General features: G+C 35.6%; 1 protein-coding gene and 1 pseudogene across 2 annotated transcripts in view; one reads left to right on the top strand and one right to left on the bottom strand.

Moving 5' to 3' along the window:
• The window catches only part of PCDH11X (protocadherin 11 X-linked), a 248463-nt gene that overhangs the window by 156899 nt on the left and 71402 nt on the right, over positions 1–20162 (top strand). The window contains exons 6-7 of one of the 2 annotated variants that reach the window (XM_054695655.1): positions 16119–16317; positions 18953–18981. In XM_054695655.1, coding sequence (XP_054551630.1) covers positions 16119–16317; positions 18953–18972 — 219 coding nt within the window. In that variant the 3' untranslated portion in view covers positions 18973–18981. Of the gene's footprint in view, positions 1–16118; positions 16318–18952; positions 18982–20162 lie in introns of those variants that run through there. The other variant, XM_054695654.1, reaches the window with a different exon arrangement.
• LOC119246379 (heterogeneous nuclear ribonucleoprotein A1-like) lies at positions 17426–18557 on the bottom strand (annotated as a pseudogene).

Genomic DNA, 20162 nt, shown 5'->3' with positions numbered 1-20162 from the left:
GTTCTCCTGAGTGCACTGCCAAGGAACCTGCCCTGACTATAGTGTGGGTCAGGTCTGAGCAGGCACCGGGGATTTCAAAAGTGCATTGTGACTAAAAATGGACCAGTCAGGTTAGAGCTCAATGGATCAATCAGGTTCAAGCTCTCCAGTTCATTCAAGGTTTCGAGTACATTGAAGAATTGAAAACGGAACAAGCTGGTTGGTGCTTAACTGGCACAAATTGTTTGCATTGAAAGTGGTCCAATCAGGCTTGAAAGGCGGGGATCATGAAGAGAATATAAAGCAAGGCGGGAGCCAGCTTGTTTCATTCAGCAGATGGTTTCAGAAGAGAATTCATGAGACAGCTTCAGAAGAGAAGTTTTAAGCAGACAATCTTTGTGGACATCAAGACCTGGCAGGTATCGTAGATCTTTGCAGACCTCCACAGACCTCTGAGACCTCTGCAAACATCAAGGCCTACATAGACCTTCCCTCTGACCATGCTCTGACATTACCTGCAAAGAGCATTGTTGCTGGCCTGGGTCCTGTGTCTATGGAAGAGTTGTTTGCTTGTTGAAGAGGAGGAAATTTCCCCTTACTTCTCTTGGTTGTTTTGGTTGTTCTTATAATCAAGTTTATACAAGACAAATTTATAGGAGGAAAAAAAACAATTTAGTTTCATATGGCAGTTTCATGAATATAGGACTTGCAATATGAATCAGTCAATTCGTATATCTTTTAGGCAAAGAAACAATAGATTTGTGAAGAACTGACAAGAAAAATAAAACAATCTTTAGCTTTGAGTATTAATTAGCAAAGGTAAGACTTCGTATTTGGTGTACACGTATTTCTCTTTCCTGAATTCACTTTGTCTGGTAATAAGGATATCTTTCTACCTCCTAATGCATGGAAGGTACCTTTTACATGGGAAATTTACTCCGTGATTTCAAAATGGACAGAATATTCAGAATGGACAGAATAGACAGAGTATTATTTTTCCTGCACCAGCTGTTTCTCCAGCAACTTTTGTTCAAAATAATTAATATGCGGCCTCCCTGGTGGCACAGCAGGTTGAGCACCGCACTGTGAAGCTGTCTGCAGCCTCTGCAGCGCAGGTTTGATTCTCGCCGACCAGGGAGAATCCCACATGGTGACGCATACCTCTTCTGCCTCGCCAGCTGCTTTCCTCAGCAATGTCTGCCTGCTTTCCTTAGCAGGTTTGTCTGCCTGTTCTGCTCCCCACTCTGTCTCTGGTGAATTCTCTCACCCTCCCGCGCCTCTGGCCTGTACCCCAGTTTTTGTATAAATAAATAAATCTTTAAAAAAATCAATATGCCACTTTGGCATTGGGAGTTAGTCTGCACTAAGTCCTAAGAAGCACAAATAGCTATTTCATTTTAAATGTGTATTCAGACAAGGTCAATTTTCAAGATGGTCTTGCATCAAGTACGTTGAAAGACCAGATGTTAGATTGAATTCATTATAGAAATTCAGTTTGTCTTGTTGTAATGAGAAACCATCTCACACCAGTGAGAATGGCCCATATTAAAAAACAAACAACCAAAAAAAAAAAAAAAAAACAGAAACAATGTTGGCGAGGATGTGGAGGAAAAAGGAACCCAATGAAAATACTAGAATGGGATCTGTCTCGTTAACCAGCAATCCCACTCCTAGGAATCTACCCAAAGAACACAAACACACTAATTGAAAGGAAATCTGCACCCCTATATTTATAGAAGCACAATTTACAATAGCGAAGATATGGAAACAACTTAAATGCCCCAAAACAGGTGAATGGATCAAGAAGATGTGCTATAGATACACAATAGAATACTACTTAGCAACCAAAAAAGACAAACTGATGCCATTTCTGGCAACTTGGATGAAGCTGGGAGAGATTATGCTAAGCGAAATAAACTGGAAGTGAAAGATAAATACAAGGTGGTTTCACTTACATGTGGAATAGAGAGAAACCAAACAAAGGGTCAGAAAATGACAAACTTTAAGACCAATCCTTGAAAGCTGACCATAGAATGAGGCATTCAAGAGGACTGGATGAGGGCGATGAAGTAGGAGACAGTGGATAATGGAGGGGAGAAGCACAATGGATTTTGGTGAAGGACTATGATGGTGGGAGAACTACGCTGAACACACCTGAGGGGAGAAATCCTGTATTGTCAAAAAAATAACAAGGATGGGGCCTCCCTGTCGGCACAAGGGTTAAGACGCAACCTATGAAGCTATCTGCAGCCACTGCAGCACAAGTTCGATCCCCGGCTGGGAAGGTACCCACATGGCGCAGCAGACATCTCCTAACTCACTGCTCCCCTGCAGTGTATTTCAGTCAGTCTGCCTGTTCTATTCCCCACTATGTCTCTGGTGAATCCTCTCACCCCCTGCACCTCTGGCCTATACCCCAGCTCTTGTATGCATAAATAAATAAATCTTTTATAAAAAAGTAACAAGTATGAAAAAAATAACATTTCATTAGATAAATAAATATTACAAGATAAAAAAAATTGGTAACTCTTCTATATACATTTTTATCTTGTTTTTTTTTTTTTTTTTTTTTTTATAGAGGCATGCTTTATTTATTTATTTGTTTGTTTGTTTTGTTTATACATGCACTGGGTACAGTCAGAAGCGCGGGAGGGTGAGAGAATTCACCAGAGCCAGAGCGGGAAGCAGAGCAGGCAGAAGGACCGAAGTACACTGCTGAGGGGAGCAGCGGGCGGCAGGAGAGGTCTGCGCACCATGTGGGACCCTCCTCCAGTGGCCGGGGAGCAGCCGGGGATCGAACCGGCGCTGCAGAGGCTGCGGGCAGCTTCGCAACCCAGCGCTCAACCGCTGCGCCACCGGGGAGGCCCTATACATTTTTATCTTGAATGCTACTAATGTTATTTATAGTGTAATCAGGATTATATTACTTTCACATCTGGATAGATTATTCTGGGTTTAGGCTGAATTTCTGACAGTGATCAAACATGCATGTTCATTTACTGCCAGTGCCATGTGAAGCATGTGTTCATTAGGTGATAGCATTTTTCCTTAATTGCTGCCATAATTCTCCACTGTGGTTTCTCCCTTGTTCAGGGTAAATTTCACTGAAGCATAGTTTCGAAGAGATTCAGGGTGAGATTCATTCACCATTTTATATATATATATATATATATATATATATATATATATGAGCACATAATTACTGACTTACTAAGTAGATGTTATGATTCCTTAACATCATCATTCCTCACCTAGATGTTGCCAGTATAGCAACTCATAGACTATGAAGAAGAGCTATGTAGTATTCATGTGGAAACATCTGTTATTTTCAAACAGTGGAAAATTAGAAAGTGTAACTCAATTTAAGTATATGATCACCCCATTAACTAAACAGTTATATTCAGTTACTACAACTGACGGAGTAATTTTCTATTGTCATCACGATCTTCTATTTATACAGTAAAAATATTAATTTTAAGTACATATTTCATCTGATTGTACATCTTAAATTAATTGGGGTTGTGTCTAGAGTTAACCTATTTCTATGAAAGCTATAGAATTTTAGATAGGGAAAGGATATTCAGAAGGGATCATAGGCCAAACCAACTGTGTCATTTGATAGATGAAAAAGGTGAAGTGAAGTGAGTCTTAATTACCTAGATTTATATGAACTAGAACTAGAGCTGGAATGTGGATCACTCAATTCACAGTCTGGGGCTCTTTCTACTCCATTAAACTCCCCTTATTATGAACTATATCTTGTAAATTTTGCTAAAAATAAAGGATCACGTTTGTAAATCACTAAGAGAAATATTGGAGTGAGCATATATATTAAAGAGAAAATAAAATGTTTGAAATTAGCTATAGCTTTAATATAGTCATCAAGGAAAATCATCAAACATTTATAGGTACTCAGTGAAAAACAAGAATTTGGTAGAGTTTTAAAAACCTGATAAATGTGTGGTCAATCAATCAGTAAAATAATAACACTGGTCTTATAGATAGTTTACAAGCTAGGGCTAAAAATCAGTCTGAAAGAGAAACAGCAAGATGTTGTGAATAATAGCAGCATCACTGAAATAATAGTGCCTATTTATGCTAGCCCTGCAATTGGAGTTCTAATTAATTAGTAATTTTTATTGATTTTACCTTCTAAATGGAAATGTTATTCTTCTGATCTTTATCTTCTTTGGCATCCAATAAAATCTAGGCTGATTACTTTTCCAAATAAAAGTTATTAGCTTAGCTATTGTAAATAATGCTGCTATAAACATAGGGGTGCAGGTGCCCTTTTGAATTGATGTTTCTGTGTCATTTGGGTAAATACCTAGGAGTGGAATTGCTGGATCATATGGAATCTCTATCTTTAGTAGGTTGAGGAATCTCCAAACAGCTTTCCACAACCCAAATGCCCCAAAATAGATGACTGGATCAAGAAGATGTGGTATATATACACAATGGAATATTACTCAGCAATCAAAAAAGATAAACTCATGCAATTTGCAGCAACATGGATGGAGCTGTAAGGGATCATGCTCAGCAAAATAAGCCAGAAATAAAAAGAAAAATACTGGATGGTCTCACTCATAGCAGGAATCTAGAAAGCCTAAATAAGGGAACAGGAAAAAGAATAACTATAAAAAAGAAAAAAATCAAAATCAACAAGCAACTATAAATCTGAGACACACTATGGGGGGGCGGGGAGAGGAGGGATTGGGGTTAAAATAAGGGGGATGCAATTATATGGGGAATATAAAAACTAAATCTTAAAAAAAGTTATTAAAGGGGAATATCCTCTATTAAAATACACAAAAGCAAAACATACAAACTAAAAACCTCTTTATTATATCTGAAGTTTACACATAAAAAACACATTTACAAACTTCATGGCAATAATATAGTAAAATACTACATTTCAAATGATTTCCTTGTTTTTTAACTGTAAACTGCTATTGTAAGTTCCTGGAAATCCTTGTGTTTTTTGTGAATGTCATATGATCTTTTATATATATAGTCTGTATTCTGTATCTGGCTCATAAATGTCTAGTTTGGTAACGTCCAAGCTTTAGCTGGCTAAAGATCCATTTTAAATGATAGCAGGAGACAGTATAGATTCATACTGCAAATTCTTTTTGAATATGTGTTACTTGTGTTATTGATCACTGCCATCAGAGACATGTGCTGCCTGATATTGAGGCTGAACAAATACACACTGTTTCACAATCTCCACATAATCATTGCGGGTTAAAAAAAATAAAGGGAGGGCCTCCCTGGTGGCATAGCTGTCGAGTGCTGGGTTGTGAAGCTGCCCGCAGCCTCTGCAGCACTGGTTCGATCCCCAACCATCAGGTGAGGGTCCCACATGGCACACAGACCTCTCCTGCCACCTGCCGCTCCCCTCAACAGTGTACTTCGTCAGTCTGCCTGCTCTGCTCTCTGCTCTGGCTCTGTTGAATTCTCTTGCCTTCCCGCGCTTCTGACTGTACCCAGTGCTTGTATAAAATAAATAAATAAATCTTTAAAAAAAAATTAAAGGGAGAGGGAAAGATGACATCAGAGGAGATTCCCTGATTTCTCTTGGGAGGGTGATTTGAAGTAGGCCAGACAGACAATGGACTTAGAGGATCCAGTGACTTATGGTAAAACTACAGCATGTCCTCGATGTTGCAGACCAACACCAATCACATAGCAAAAGAGACACTGAAGAACTTTGCTATACAAAGACAAAGGTGAGTGGCATGGTGAGTCACCTGGAGAATGTAGTTAGGGAGGGGACTGTGTTTCAAACCCTAGCTCCTGCAATAGGGTGGTCTGGGGGAGGGCAGAGGTGCTTAGTGTGTACCTAATTCTGGGGAGATATATGTGAATGTGCTGGGGTAGGGAGGCCTCTAGTGAAGAAGACAAAACACAGAAAGGTACAACTCACTCCCCTATCTCCCTCTGGGCTCCTGCAGATTCAGTGAGACTGCTCTTTAAAGCACTGCTGAGAAGGTACATTGAAATCCCTGCCTGAAGACTGCAGTGACTTGGGTCTGAAAATCAGAGGAGCATTATGAGCGATATCATAGGCACCAACCCAACCCCACACATCGCACCTGTGGAATTCTCCCCGACCTAAGAAAAAGCAACTGCAGATTAGTTCACCATGTCATATAGCACCATCTACTGGAAATGTGGAAGCTATGCACCCTTCAGTCACAAGTGTTACCATAGTGCACCCACCACCAAAGTACCTGCAGTGCACCACATTAGAAATTTCTGCTGCCTCTCCAGTTTGTTCTCGTTCCTTCCTCTCCCCTTCCAGAGTTCTATACTCAGATTTCAAGGGTTGTTTTATTTTTCAGATTCCAGTGTAATAATTTGTTTTTTTAATTTTTTTTTTTAGTTTTTTATGGTTTATTTATTGTTTACAACATTGTTCATTTTTAAACAATATTTACTTCCCCCGCCCCCTGAGGTGCAGTCCCCATAGAGTTTCCTTTACCAATGCACCCGTGCACCATCACCTCAGTCCCCTGTGCTCCTTCCTCCCTCCCTCCATCTGACCCCTCTCCCTCCTCCTCTGCAGTATGTCTCTGATTTATAATTGTCCGTTTTTGCTTTGTTGTGTTTTGTACTGCTATTTTATTTTTACACTGATGTCTTATTTGGTTCTCTATATTCCTGCTATAAGTGAAACCATCCGATAGTTTTCTTTGGCTTTTGAATTTCGCTTTGCCTGCTTGTTTAGTTTCTCTATATTTCACTTACAAGTGAAACCATCTTAGGTTTGTCTTTCTCCTTCTGACTTATTTCACTTAGCATAACCATTTCCAGCTCCATCTGTGTTGCCAGAATGTTATAGGACAGCCCCGATATTGAACGGGTTGCCTGGTTGTGGGTCCTCACCTGCGCGCTTACAAGGGACTTATTAATACTCCACTAAAGGCATACACAAAAGGTTAATAAAAGGTTTATTTACAAGGGAAAAGGAAATAAAGAAAATGTACAACTCAGGGAGAAAATAGGGAAATAAAGTCTTTAATGCGTCCTACCCGATCCGCCGACCTGGAAACCCAAAAAGCACTCTCCGAGCTGGCCAGACGCTGAGAGCTGGTGGAGAGCCAAAATGGGGGCCCCCTCCAAAGTCCACGTGTCTGGCTTTATACCAATTTGGCTGCTTAACCCCACCCTCAGGTCCCAGCCACCTTCCCTTTGGTGGTGATGGGATTTGGAGTTCCCAGTGTCTTTGGCTTTGGCCTGGGGTGGGGGTGGAGTCCACAAAGCCTGTATGGAATTAGCTTTAGGACATCCTTTTCCCCCTAACAAGAATAGTATGCGTTTTTCCTTCTTAATTGCTGAAAAGTATTACATCGTGTGAAATATTTTTTTCAAATAAGTTGACCATTATGTCACAAAAAGTGAAGCATGACTTTTTGACATATACGAAAGAAATAATAGATATTTTAAACAATGTTTAAAATTTAAACATCTAAACAAAAATTGTTAATTTGGCCATATGCTTTGTCTAAGGATTAATATATTAGCACATAATGTTTTTAATCATTTAATATATACTCTTGTATATTTTAGAAAGGTGTAGGCAAAAAGTTACCATGTCTAAGATCTTATTATTTCTATAAGCTATAGTCATCTGGTCCTTTCCTTTTTCCTTCTGACTTATTTTGCTCATCATAACTTACCCTTCCAGCACCATATTGCCGCATAAAGCATGAGTTTGACTTTTTTGATCACTGAAAAGTATTCCATGATCATATATACACAGAGAGAGACACACATAAACACACATATGATATCTTCTTGACCTACTCATATATTTTTGGTCATTTAAGTTGATCAATATATTGTCTATGACAAACAGTGCTGCTGTGAACATGGGAGTGAAAGTTTCCTTTCAAATTAGTGTTTAGTTTAGGTGTCTTTTGGATTGATATCTAGGATATCTATGTGCTGGTTCACATGGGAGATCCATTTTTAGTCTTTTGAGGAATTTGCATAATTTTCCCATAAGGGATGAACCAGTCTACATTCCCACCAACAGCATAAGAGAGTTCCTTTATCTCCACATCCTCACTAGCACTTATTGTTTCTGACCTTTTTGATATGGCCCATTCTCACAGGAGTGAGGGTATATCTCATTGTGGTATTGATTTGCATTTCCCCACTGATAATTAATGATGGATTTTTTTTTCATATGCCTGTTGGCCATTTACATGTCTTCCTTGGAAAACTACTTAGCTCTTCTGCCCATTTTTTGATTAGGTTGTTTGTTTTCATTTTGTTGAGTTGTTTGTGTTCTTTGTAGATATTGAGTATCAGGCATTTGTCAGACGTATGGTGCGCAAATATTTTCTGCCATTCAGTAATGCATCTCTTTGTTTAAATTATACTTTCTTTTGCTATGTAGAAGCATTTCAGTTTGATGTAGTCCCAAATGTTTACATTCTCTTTTGCTTCCTTTGCCATTGGGGACAAATTTGCAAAAGACATAACTGAAGCTTATGCCATGAAACCGTTTGCCTATTCTATGTATTTTAGGATTTCAGGTCTTCCAATTCTTTCATCCATTTTGAGTTGACTTTTGTGTGTGGTGTGAAATAGTGGTCTAGGATTATTCTTTTGCATGTTGCTGTCCAGTTTTCCCAGCACCATTTCTTGCTCTACTATATACTCTTTGCTCCCTTTTCAAAGATTAACTCTCTATATAGATGTGGGTTTATTTCAGGAGTCACAGTTCTGTTGCATTGGTCTGTGTGTTTGTTTTTCTTGCTGTACCATGCTGTTTTAATTATTATGGCTGCATATTGTATTTTGAAATCTGGAAGTGTGATGCTCCCTCTTTTTTTGTTTGGAATGCTTTGGCAATTCATGGTCTTTTTTGGTTCATTATGAATTTCAATAATGTTTATTCCGTTTCTTTGAAGAATGCTATTTAAATTTTCTTATTTATTTATTTATCTATTTTTTTATTTAAATTTTCATGGAGATTGCATTGAATTTCTATTGCTTTGGGTAGGATGGCCTCTTTTAGTGTTGTTGATTCTTCCAATTTTTTTTATGTGGTCTTCCATTTATTTTAACAGTCTTATAGTTTTCTTTATATAGGTCCTTCATTTCCTTAGTTAAAGTTTATTCCTAGGTGTTAATTTCTTTCTCTTCTAGCTCATTGTTTACATTAAGAAGGCAACTGCATTTTCTGAATTGATTTTATAACCTCCTACTTTGCTGAACTGATTTATTGTTTCAATTAGATTTTCAGTGGAGTCATTAGGGTTCTCTATGTGTATTATCATGTCATCTACAAATAATGATAGCTTTACTTATTTCTCAATGTGGATTTGTTTTAAATATGTATATCATTCTTTTGCCAAATTGCTCCAATTAGAAATTCCAATACCATATTCAGCAGTGATGGTGATAGTGAACATCTATGTATTATACCAGATCTTAGTGAAAGGTTTTCAGTTTTTCAACATTGAGAATGTTATCAGCTGTGGGTTTTTCATATGTGGCTTCCATTATGTTAAGATATATTCAGTTTATTCAAAGTTTTTCAAGGGTTTTCATCATGAATTTATGTTTAATCTTATCAAATGTTTTCTTGGCATCTACTGATAGAATCATGTGGTTTTTATCTTTTTTTTTGATGTGATGAATTACATTTATTGATTTTCAGATGTCAAACCACATCTGAGTACCTGTTATAAATTCCACTTGATCAAGGTGTGTAATCTTTTTAATGCATCGTTGAATTCATTTTCCTGAAACTTAAATGACTGTTTTTGCCTCTGTGTTCATTAAGGAAGTGGATTTGTAGTTTTATTTATGTTTTATGTTGTCTTGGTTTCATTTTGGTATTAACATAATGTTGGCTTCAGAAAATATATTTTTTGGAACAGTTTGAGCAGGATGAGTATTAGTCCATCCTTGACGGTTTGATAGAACTCATTTGTGAACCTTTCTGGTCTTGGATTTCAGTTTTTTTTGGGGGGGATAGTTTGTTTACTTTTCAATTTTCTTGCTTGTAATTATTCTGTTTAGGATTTCTATTTATTACATATTGAGTCCTGGGTGATTATATGATTCTAGGAATTTGTCCGTCTCTTCTAGGTTATGGAACATGCAGGATGTAAAATAGACCAATATCAGGGATTAAAAAAATTCTGGAGAGAACTAAGCAAGTAGAATAGACCAAATGGAAGAACAATCTGTGCCCTCAAAGATGATAATGCACAAAAATTCCAGGTGGAAAAAGAAAGAGAAATAGAAAGAAGATAATGAGGAATTGCTTTGAGAATTATCTGATTCTATGAGGAAAGGCAATATAAAAATAATGTGTATCCCATAAGGGAAAGAGAAAGAGAAAGAAACAGAGAAAGTATTTAAAGACATAGTAGAACAAAACTTACAAGTCCTGTAAAGGAAGTAAACATGCAAATCCATGAAGTTAAAAGAACATCTAGTTATCTATATAAAATGAGACTTAAAACAGGACATCAAAAGTTCAGGACAAAGGATATCAAGAGTTAAGGACAAAGACATAATAATGAAGTTATAAAGGAACCCCTGGCAGGATTACATCTGACTTTTCTGATGAATCACTATTGGCAAGGAGAGAATGGTATCCTAAGAGCAAAATGTCTAAAGATGAAAACTAAAAATTATTATTTTTTTTTAAATGGGATGATTCTTTTTTTTTTTTTTAATTAACAATTTTTTTAAGAGGAAATTCTTTTTTTTTTTTAAGATTTATTTATTTATACAAGCACTGGGTACAGTCAGAAGCACGGGAGGGTGAGAGAACTCACCAGAGCCAGAGCGGGGAGCAGAACAGGCAGACCGACGAAACACACTGCCGAGGGGAGCAGAGGGCGGCAGGAGAGGCCTGTCACGCCATGTGGGACCCTCGCCTGTGGCTGGGGATCGAACCAGCTCTGCAGAGGCTGCAGGCAGCTTTGCAGCCCAGCGTTCAACCGCTGCGCCACCAGGGGAGGCCCTGAAAACTAAAAATTAAATGGAACAATAAATCAGTAAAATGGCAGGTTATAAAATCAATGCACAGATGTCAATTGCCTTCCTTTACACAAACAATGAGATGGAAGAGGAAGAAATTTTAAAAATTTTAAGAGACAATGGAATGGGAAAATATCCCCTGCTCATGGACTGAAAAATCAATATTGTCAAAATGGCCATTCTACCCAAAGCATTATATAAATTCAACAAAATCCCTAACAAAAATTCAACTGCTTTCTTCAAAGACATGGAACAAACGTCACTGAATTTCACATGGAACCACAAAAGACCCCCAAAAAGCCAATATTGTTTAAAAATGAACAATGATGTAAAAAAATAAAAAAATAAAATAAAAATGGGGAAGAATGGTTGTATTATACTTCTAGACTTCAAACTATAATTCAAAGTGATAATAAATAAAACAGAATGGCACTGGAACAAAAACAGACACACAGAACAATGGAATAGAATAGAGCACCCAAGGATAAAACCACACCTATTTGGACAGTTGATCTATGTCAAAAGAGCCAAAACTATACACTGGAACAAAGAAAGCCTCTTCAATAAGTGGTGTTTAAAAAACTGGAAAGTAATATACAAAAGAATGAAAGTAGATTGCTATTTCATACTATACACAAAAATCATTATAAAATGGATAAAGATTTGGACATAAGATCTGAAATCAAAAAATATATAGAATAAAACACAAGCAAAACACTTCATAATGTATGCTTCAGGGACATCTTTATGGATTCATATCCAACAGCAAAGAAAACAAAGAACATAAACAAATGGGACTAATTTCAACTAAAAGCTTCTGCACAGTGAAAGAAACTACATACACCTAACAATGGGCTGATATCAAAGATTTACAAGAACTCATACACCTCTACAAAAAGAGAAAAGTTTTGTAATGATACTATTTCATTTGCAAAGTTCATACAAAACTCTGGCACTTGCCAATTTAACCATTCACAATCAGTAATATCCTAGAAAATCTACAAATAGATTATCTCTATTTTTATTGAGCAGAAATGAATCATGACTCAATGAAAGAGGTCCTCTTATAATGCTATCTAGTCTAACCACCAAAATAATATATTTAACTTGAAAAAAAATTTAAATAAAATAAATTTGGAAAAATACCCAGTAACTTAAAGAAATGTAATGCAAAATGTAGTAAAGAGAAGATGTAAATATGGGATAGTTGAGCATCATAAAGAACTTACTGTACAAGCTAATAATGAATAAAATAATGGCCTTTTAAGTTAAAATTTTCAGGAACAAAATGTAAAATCAAAGACCATTCAAATTTTATTCAATAAAATAGCCCAAAAAATTTAGGTGAACCAGTGTATCTTGCCATTGAATTGAGCTTGAAATGGAAATTTATGAGATTTTATAGCAACAACTTACAAGGTCAAACAGTAAAAGACTAGAATATATTACATTGATTTTTTTTTATACTAGAAATTATGAGTTACAAGTGGGATATGTTTGCTGGTCAAATAAAGATGTGAAAATATCAAATTGACTTAAAACTAAGTTATTTTCACATTTTATGTCATAATATATTCATTGATTATATATACTTTCTCTAAGAACAGTACTCATGAAAAATGCAGACAGCCTCTGACATCCAGAATTAAGTTATTTTTATAGAATATGATAATTCAGAAACTTAATAGTTTAATATCCAGAATGTTTGATATATAAATGTAAAATAATAAATAATCCTTCATATAATAATTTCAAAATATAACTAAACCTATGACTACCCTTTGTAATCAGTTACTGGTGATGAATCTAACGTTGATTACATTAGGGTGTACTAGAATCAGAGTCAGGGATAGTACAAGATTCTCTAATTAGTTTGGAAACCTTGACACTATGAGTCCTCTATAACATGATAGTCAAACTTATTCCATAATGATATTCACAGGCTGTCTGATGCCAGATTTATATTTCTAAATGACATGTCATTTTATGGAAATATGATGATATTCACCTGATCTAGAGTATAAAATTATGCCTTCATGGAATATAGTGAACACAAGACTTTTGGGATTTTGATAAATTGTCTGTAAATGATTTATCTAAGCGACAGCAGTATTATTTGAGTACTCATATGTTCTAGCATTTTGATTGATTTCTGCTAAAAACAAGGTATGTAGATTATAGGAATAGATACTCTGTGGACTTCACTTTTACTGGAAGAAAGATAGCTAACCATTCAGTACAGATATTTATTCATGAATAAGCCAAGATTTATTTTCATCCCATAAAGTCACCATTATAGTCAATAGATTTATTTTAATTTGAATGCCACAGCTTCATTGAAGGGCTGCAAACAACAAATTATGACATGGTCATTAATGTAATAGCTCTTTTATATTTCACACTAATCATCATCAACACTTTTGAAAAGGAAGTTATTCTTTTCTTTGAGGGACTTAACGAATGATCTTCATGAAAAGCTATTATTTCTAAATGTATCGTTAAATGTATCGGATAAGGAAAATTCCTATATTTTTAATACCTCTATATTATGAATTTGAGAATTAAACAAAAATTAAGAGATTAAGGATTAATTCATTAAAAAGTTAAGGGCAAATGAGTTAAAGTCCATTTCCAAATTTACTAAAAGGATTCATATATTTTTAAGTTCACATAATTATTTTATATTCAGTTCTATCCAGAAATGTTAGAAATTGAAAAATATAAGTTGAAGTAGAAATAATTAAAATAATACTAAGAAAAAAATTTAATGCTCTTTTTCCATTAAAGGTTAAATTTTCAGAGACCTTTTAAAATAATTCTTTAAAAATTTAATTCTAATAATTTCACTTAAGGAAATATTTTATGGAGATTTTATAACATGATAGACAATAATAAGGCATGTGCTAATGTCGAAATTCTTGTGAATTCACTAAATTAAAAAGGCACAGTATATTTAATTGATGATATTTGATTGCCTGGTATGAACTACAGAGATGTAAAACTGTTTTATAATCTAAACTTTGAAACTGTGAATTGAGAAAAAATTCAAAACCCCAAATTGTAGTTCAACTTTAAACTTTTTTATCATAATACAGAATCACTAATGACCAAAAACAAACCTTAATCTCCTTTTGAGGCATTCTGATGTCTTAGAACTAATCTAAACAATAGAGCTTATTATTATTATTATTATTATTACATGATTATATAACTGTTATTAATATAACTGTTCTACCTTATAAAACCTCAAAGATGTGTGTGTGATAATATCAAATATTTGATCAGGATTTCAGTAATGGGGTGGTGGTGCTGGTGGTATTTTTATGAGCATTCAGAAAGGGACAAAAAGCAATGATATGTGTTCACTAAAAGGAATGCTTACAAATCCATCCATTCCCCTTTATTTACCCCTATGAGGGTTCAATTTATTAGTGTCTAGAGGATTGGTGGTGAGAACATGGCGAGACTAATTACAGGTTTATTTTAGGGGATGTCTTTTAAGTACTTTTAATTAACTTACTAGTATAGGTGTCCTAAAATGGGATTACATATATATATATAATTTAATACATTTCATTATTTTTGCATACATAAGCAAGTGAACAGAAAACTCCATACACATATATACACATATGCATACATACGCATATAGGTATGTGTGTGCATGTGTGTGTGTTCTATAGATAGGAGTATATGTATCTATGCTATAGTTGTATATATATACATATATGTATATATTTTTATATAGCTCCTATTTCTAACATTTGATACAACCTTCTATTCACTGAAAATTCAATTCTATTAGCATTTTTGATTCCATGATTAATGAGCACATGTTAATGCAAGATCAATTCACTTTTTGTCAAAAATAATTGTTATTTTTTATTTATAGATTCTATTATCTAGGTCTGATACTTTAAAAAATGTAATATACACACAGTAGACACATACTATACATATCACAAACACATTATATATATATATGGAAAGAGGGGTGGGGGAGGGCTCAAATGTCAGGAGCTGCCTAGGGTAAGGCCACTAGTTGTAATGTCCAGAATGGATTCTTCACATACACATATGACAACTGAACTGAAGTGGCTGAAACAGTAGACTCTTTGGGTATTGCACTTTCCTTCTGTGCATCCCTTTCACATGGATAGCTTGAACTTCCTAAAAGTATGGCAGTCTCCCAGTAATCAAACTTGCTTCAAGGCAATTAAGTTTCCACAGAGTGAGTATTCCAAAGAGCAAGTCAGACGCTATAAGATTTGGTTATGCAAGATCTATGATACAAGATCTATGATATTCAAGATCTGTGTAGAGTACTACATAAGGGCCCGAATATCAGAAATTGAGGTCCATTGGGGAGGCTCTCCTAGCACGTTTGCTAAACATAGCAAACAAAATATAACTGCAGACAACAATGTTGCTACATCTGATGGTGTTATCATCATTAATGTATGTTATTTTTATATGTGCATACTTTGACATGTATATATTTTCTATATTATGCTCTAACATTTATGATAAGTATAGTTTATTTTTTACAAATTACCATTGTTGCTCATATTATATAACTTTTTATTTTTTGCAGTGTAGTGTAGATCTTAATAAATTCCAATTAAAAATATTGCCCTCAGGATTTTCTAAAAGTGACTTGTATTTTCAATTTTCTAAGTCTATATTATTGAATAAATGTATGCTATCATTCACTGTTTCTGTCCACCAGAAACTTATATAAGTATACAATGTTATTATATTTATTCATGTTTGTTATTCAAAAATGAATCATTGTCAAATAATGGTTAAATAAATCCATGTTCAAATTATGATGACAATTTCCAATGTGCTCAAATGTATATGAAGGCTGACAGCATCCTGCTTTAGAACAGGTTAACTTTCGTTCTGAATGTGTCCTTTTAAAAAATATAATAGAAGCAAGTGCACTGCCTAGTAAGGAGGTTTATGCACATAACTGACTGTTCATGAAAGCCTGAAATTGTTCACAACTCAAGATCATGATAATGTGACTTCAGTAGATAGCTGAAATAATACATTTCCTAAATTGGATGCATTAAGCATTTATACAGATGACAGATGAAACCCTGTAATTTCCTTTCTTTTAGTCTCAGCGGCGTGTCACATTTCACTTGCCTGAAGGCTCTCAGGAGAGCAGCAGTGATGGTGGACTTGGAGACCATGATACAGGCAGTCTTCCCAGCACATTTCATGCCTTACCACTTGGTTATCTTCAGGAAGAGTACTTTGATCATGCTGTACCCAACAACCGCACTGAAGGGGATGGAAACTCTGATCCTGAATCTAGTAAGTGATACCTACCTATAATTCGGACTCACTGTGTTTTCAAGTGAAACTACTGTAATAATAATAATAGCATTTAATTATCCTATTATAGGCACTAGCTTATTTTTAATGGCAAATACATAGAATTCGATGAGTGGTATATGTGCAGTAGTTTATAATATTTGAAATATGTGGTCATAGCTACTCGAATAAAGTTTATTACAGTTATTTTTTAGGCATAGGTAATATTTCATATATGTGTATATATATATGCGTTTATGTATATATGTGTGTATGTGGGGGCCTCCCTGGTGGCACAGGAGTTAAAGTCTCAGAGCTGTCATGCTATCACCAGCCACTGTGGCTCGATTTCAATCCTGGCCAAGGAGCTAACCCACATGGTGCAACAGACCTTTCCTGTCTCTCCAGCTGCTCCCCTCAGCAGTGTATTTCAGTAGATCTGCCTGTTCTGCTCCCCACTCTGTTTCTGTTTATGGTGAATCCTCTCACCCTCCCCCTGACACCTCTGGCCTACACTCCGGTTCTTGTATGCATAAATAAACAAAAATAAACTATTAAAAATGTGTGCATGAATATACACATGTATGTGTGCATATACATGTATACACATGTTTGTATTATATGGTTATGTGTATATATATAAATATATAGTAAACCAACCACTTTATTTTGATCATCTAATTCATTTTTGTAGTTATAAATTGTTTTCATAAGTTCATATGAATTATTTTAATAATTCATATAAATTATTTTCCAGATTTTATTTGTAATGCTTTTTAAGACACATTTATTCAGCATGATGATCAGACTAGTACATTCATCAATTAATAGCATGAATACAGAAATTTTAAACTTGCATTAAAATGCTTTGTTGTAATGCTTTCCAAAGCACAGAAACTGAAATAACCTGTTAAACAATTAGTTATAAATACAGTCCTAGAGTTTCTTGCCCATACACACGAATATTGTTTAAAAAATATCTTCTTTATGGCAGCTAGTCCCTGCCACCATAATGTTTGACTGCTTTCACAAATCTGTTGTAAACTGTAGCTTCCTTGTAACTTCTCTGGCTCTGCTCTCCTGCCAAGCTCTGTTTCCTGGCAGTTTATTATAATCTTCTGCCATAACTGCTCCTGGGGAAACCACCATAGCCACTTTGATTTCGTAGTTTGGCAAAGTACTGGCCTACACAACCATAGGGACCAACCTTCTGTCTCCTAAGTTTCCTGCTTTCATGAATCCAAAATCTGAAGATTGATTGTTGTAATTGCCAAAATAATTATAGTTTCCACCTCCTCCAAAATTGCTCCCATCATTACCAAATCCATTATATCATCCCCACCACCACTATGGCTGCCACCAAAGCCACCTGGACCATTGAAGCTTCCCCCATGACCAAAGTTGTCATTCCCACCAAAACCACCTCCACAACTACCCCAAAAGTTTCCAGAACCACCCCTACCTCTTTGATGGGATGACACACTGGCTATCTCTTGCTTAAATAGGACTTTCCTTACTTCAGTGTTGAGACCATTCACTCCATGGTATTTCTGAATGACAGTTTTGTCTAAAGAATCATGGTTATCAAAGGTTGCAAAAGCAGAGCCTCTCTTCTTGCCACTGACTCAATCAGCTATGATTTCAATCACTCCAGTTTTCCCATACTGCTCAAAATAATCTCTTAGGTGATGTTTTTCAGTGTCTTCTTTAATGCCACCAACAAAAATCTTTTTCACAGTTAAGTGGGCACCATATCTTTGAGAATTGTCTCTTGACAAAGAGCTTTTTGGTTCTACAACTTTTTTCTTTATATTCAAAAGGATAGGTTCATTATATTGAAAAAGAAAGAAAAGGATGCTTGCACAGTCACAAGTGGACAGAAAGAGCTACAAAGGGGAAAGATTTGTGAAAAGAAACACCTGCATAGTACAGGTGGGCAGAGAGCTGCATTTTTGAAAGGGATAGTAACAAATAGGCACCCGCATACACACAGGCAAGCAATCTGGGGGGAAGAGCTACCTGGTTCCACAACTCTTTCATCAATCTTGTGTGACCTTGCATTCATGGCTGCACCCACCTCTTGCACTGTGACATAATTGACCTGGTTCCACAACTCTTCCATCAATCTTGTATGACCTTGCATTCATGGCTGTACCCACCTCTTCCACTGTGACATAAGTGACAAATCCAAAGCTTCTGGATTGCTTGGTGTTTGGATCTATCATTATCACACAGTCTGTGAGCAGTCCTTATTGCTCAGAATGGCTTCTCATACTGTCACAGGTTTTTTTTTTTACAAAGCTTAAACCTCTAATAAAGTTTTTCTGTAGCTGTTCTGGCTACTTGGGAGTTTTCTAAGTTAGACATAATGGCAGTGGAAGGAGAAACTTTTACAGTACTTATACAGTATATTCCATGGGCATCATACTATTTTTAATATTTAATAAAGATAAGGGTTTATACTAAGTGAAGTAAACCAAAAGGATAAAGATAAATACTGGGTAGTTGCACTTAAATGTAGACTACAGAGACCCAAACAAAGGGTCTGACAAAGACAAACTTTAAAACCAACTCTTGATAGTGGTGTGTTGAAGTCTCCTACTACATATGTGTTTTCTCTGATGTCTGTTTTCAGAGATGAAAATAGTTGTCTGATATATTTTGGTGCTCCTTCATTTGGTGAGTATATGTTAATGAGTGTTATTTCTTCTTGAAGTATTGTCTCCTTGCTCATAATGTAGTGACCATCTAGGTCTCTTTTTACCTTTTTGAGTTTGAAATCTGTTTTATCTGATATAAGTATAGCTGTTCCTGCCTTCATTTTTGGCCCATTTGCTTGTAGGATTGGTTTCCATCCTTTTACATTCATCTATTTTTATCTTTTGTAGTTAAATGTGTTACTTGGAGACAACAAAAGCTTGGGTTTTGTTTCTTAATCCAGCCTGCAACTCTGTGTCTTTTTATTGAAGAGTTTAGTCCGTTTACATTTAGAGTTAATATTGATATTAGTGTTAATAAATATGATATTAGTTATTATGTTAGTGTCTGTATTTGCCATTTTGTTTGTCTTTTCTCTGCTTTTATTTATTTATTTTTTAAATAATTTTTGTTAGTCTTGTTTCCTTCTTAGTCATCCCTCTGTTGGTTCTGGCTTTAGGACTTCTTGTAGTATTTTTTGGAGTGGGGGTTTAGTTGTAATGAAATTCTGGAGTTTCTGTTTGTCTGGGAAGATCCTTATTATTTCTTCATAGAGGAAGGGACACTTTGCAGTGTAGAGTATTCTTGGCTGGCATTGTCTTGGAATTTGTTGATTATGTCCCTCCACTCTCTCCTTGCCCATAGTGTTTCTTCGGAGAAGTCTGATGTCAGCCTGATTGGTTTTCCCTTGTATGTTATCTGTTTCTTCCCTCTTGTCAGCTTCATTACTTTTTCCTTGTCTTGGATTCTTGGGAGCTTTACTATTATGTGTCTTGCTGTGTTTTTCCTTTCATCATAGAAGTTTGTTGTTCTTGCTTCTTGTATGTCTATTTTCAGCTCCTTCTTCATGTTTGGGAAGTTCTTTTTAATTATTTCCTTGAATATTTCTCTGTTCCTATGTCTCCTCTCCTTCTGGGATTCTCATAACTCTTATATTTCCTTTCTTCATGGAGTCAGTTAGTTCCCGAAGTCTTTCTTAATTCTTTTTCCTTCGTACTTCTCTTTCCTTTTCTGTTTTGCTTCTTTTTATTTGTGTGTCTTTGAGAGTTTCGTTCTTCTGTTTCATCTATTCTCCTTTCATTACTTTTCCCAGAGTTCTTCAGCTCCTCCATTATCCTTTGATCTCCTGCATTTCTTTCACATCCCTC

This window comes from Talpa occidentalis, unplaced genomic scaffold (genome assembly GCF_014898055.3).
Source record: "Talpa occidentalis isolate TD23 unplaced genomic scaffold, MPIMG_talOcc4v2.1 talOcc4.15, whole genome shotgun sequence".
NCBI lineage: Eukaryota > Metazoa > Chordata > Mammalia > Eulipotyphla > Talpidae > Talpa > Talpa occidentalis.
The sequence above is the reverse complement of the archived record's forward strand: the minus strand, read 5'-3'. Positions and strand labels throughout refer to the sequence as shown.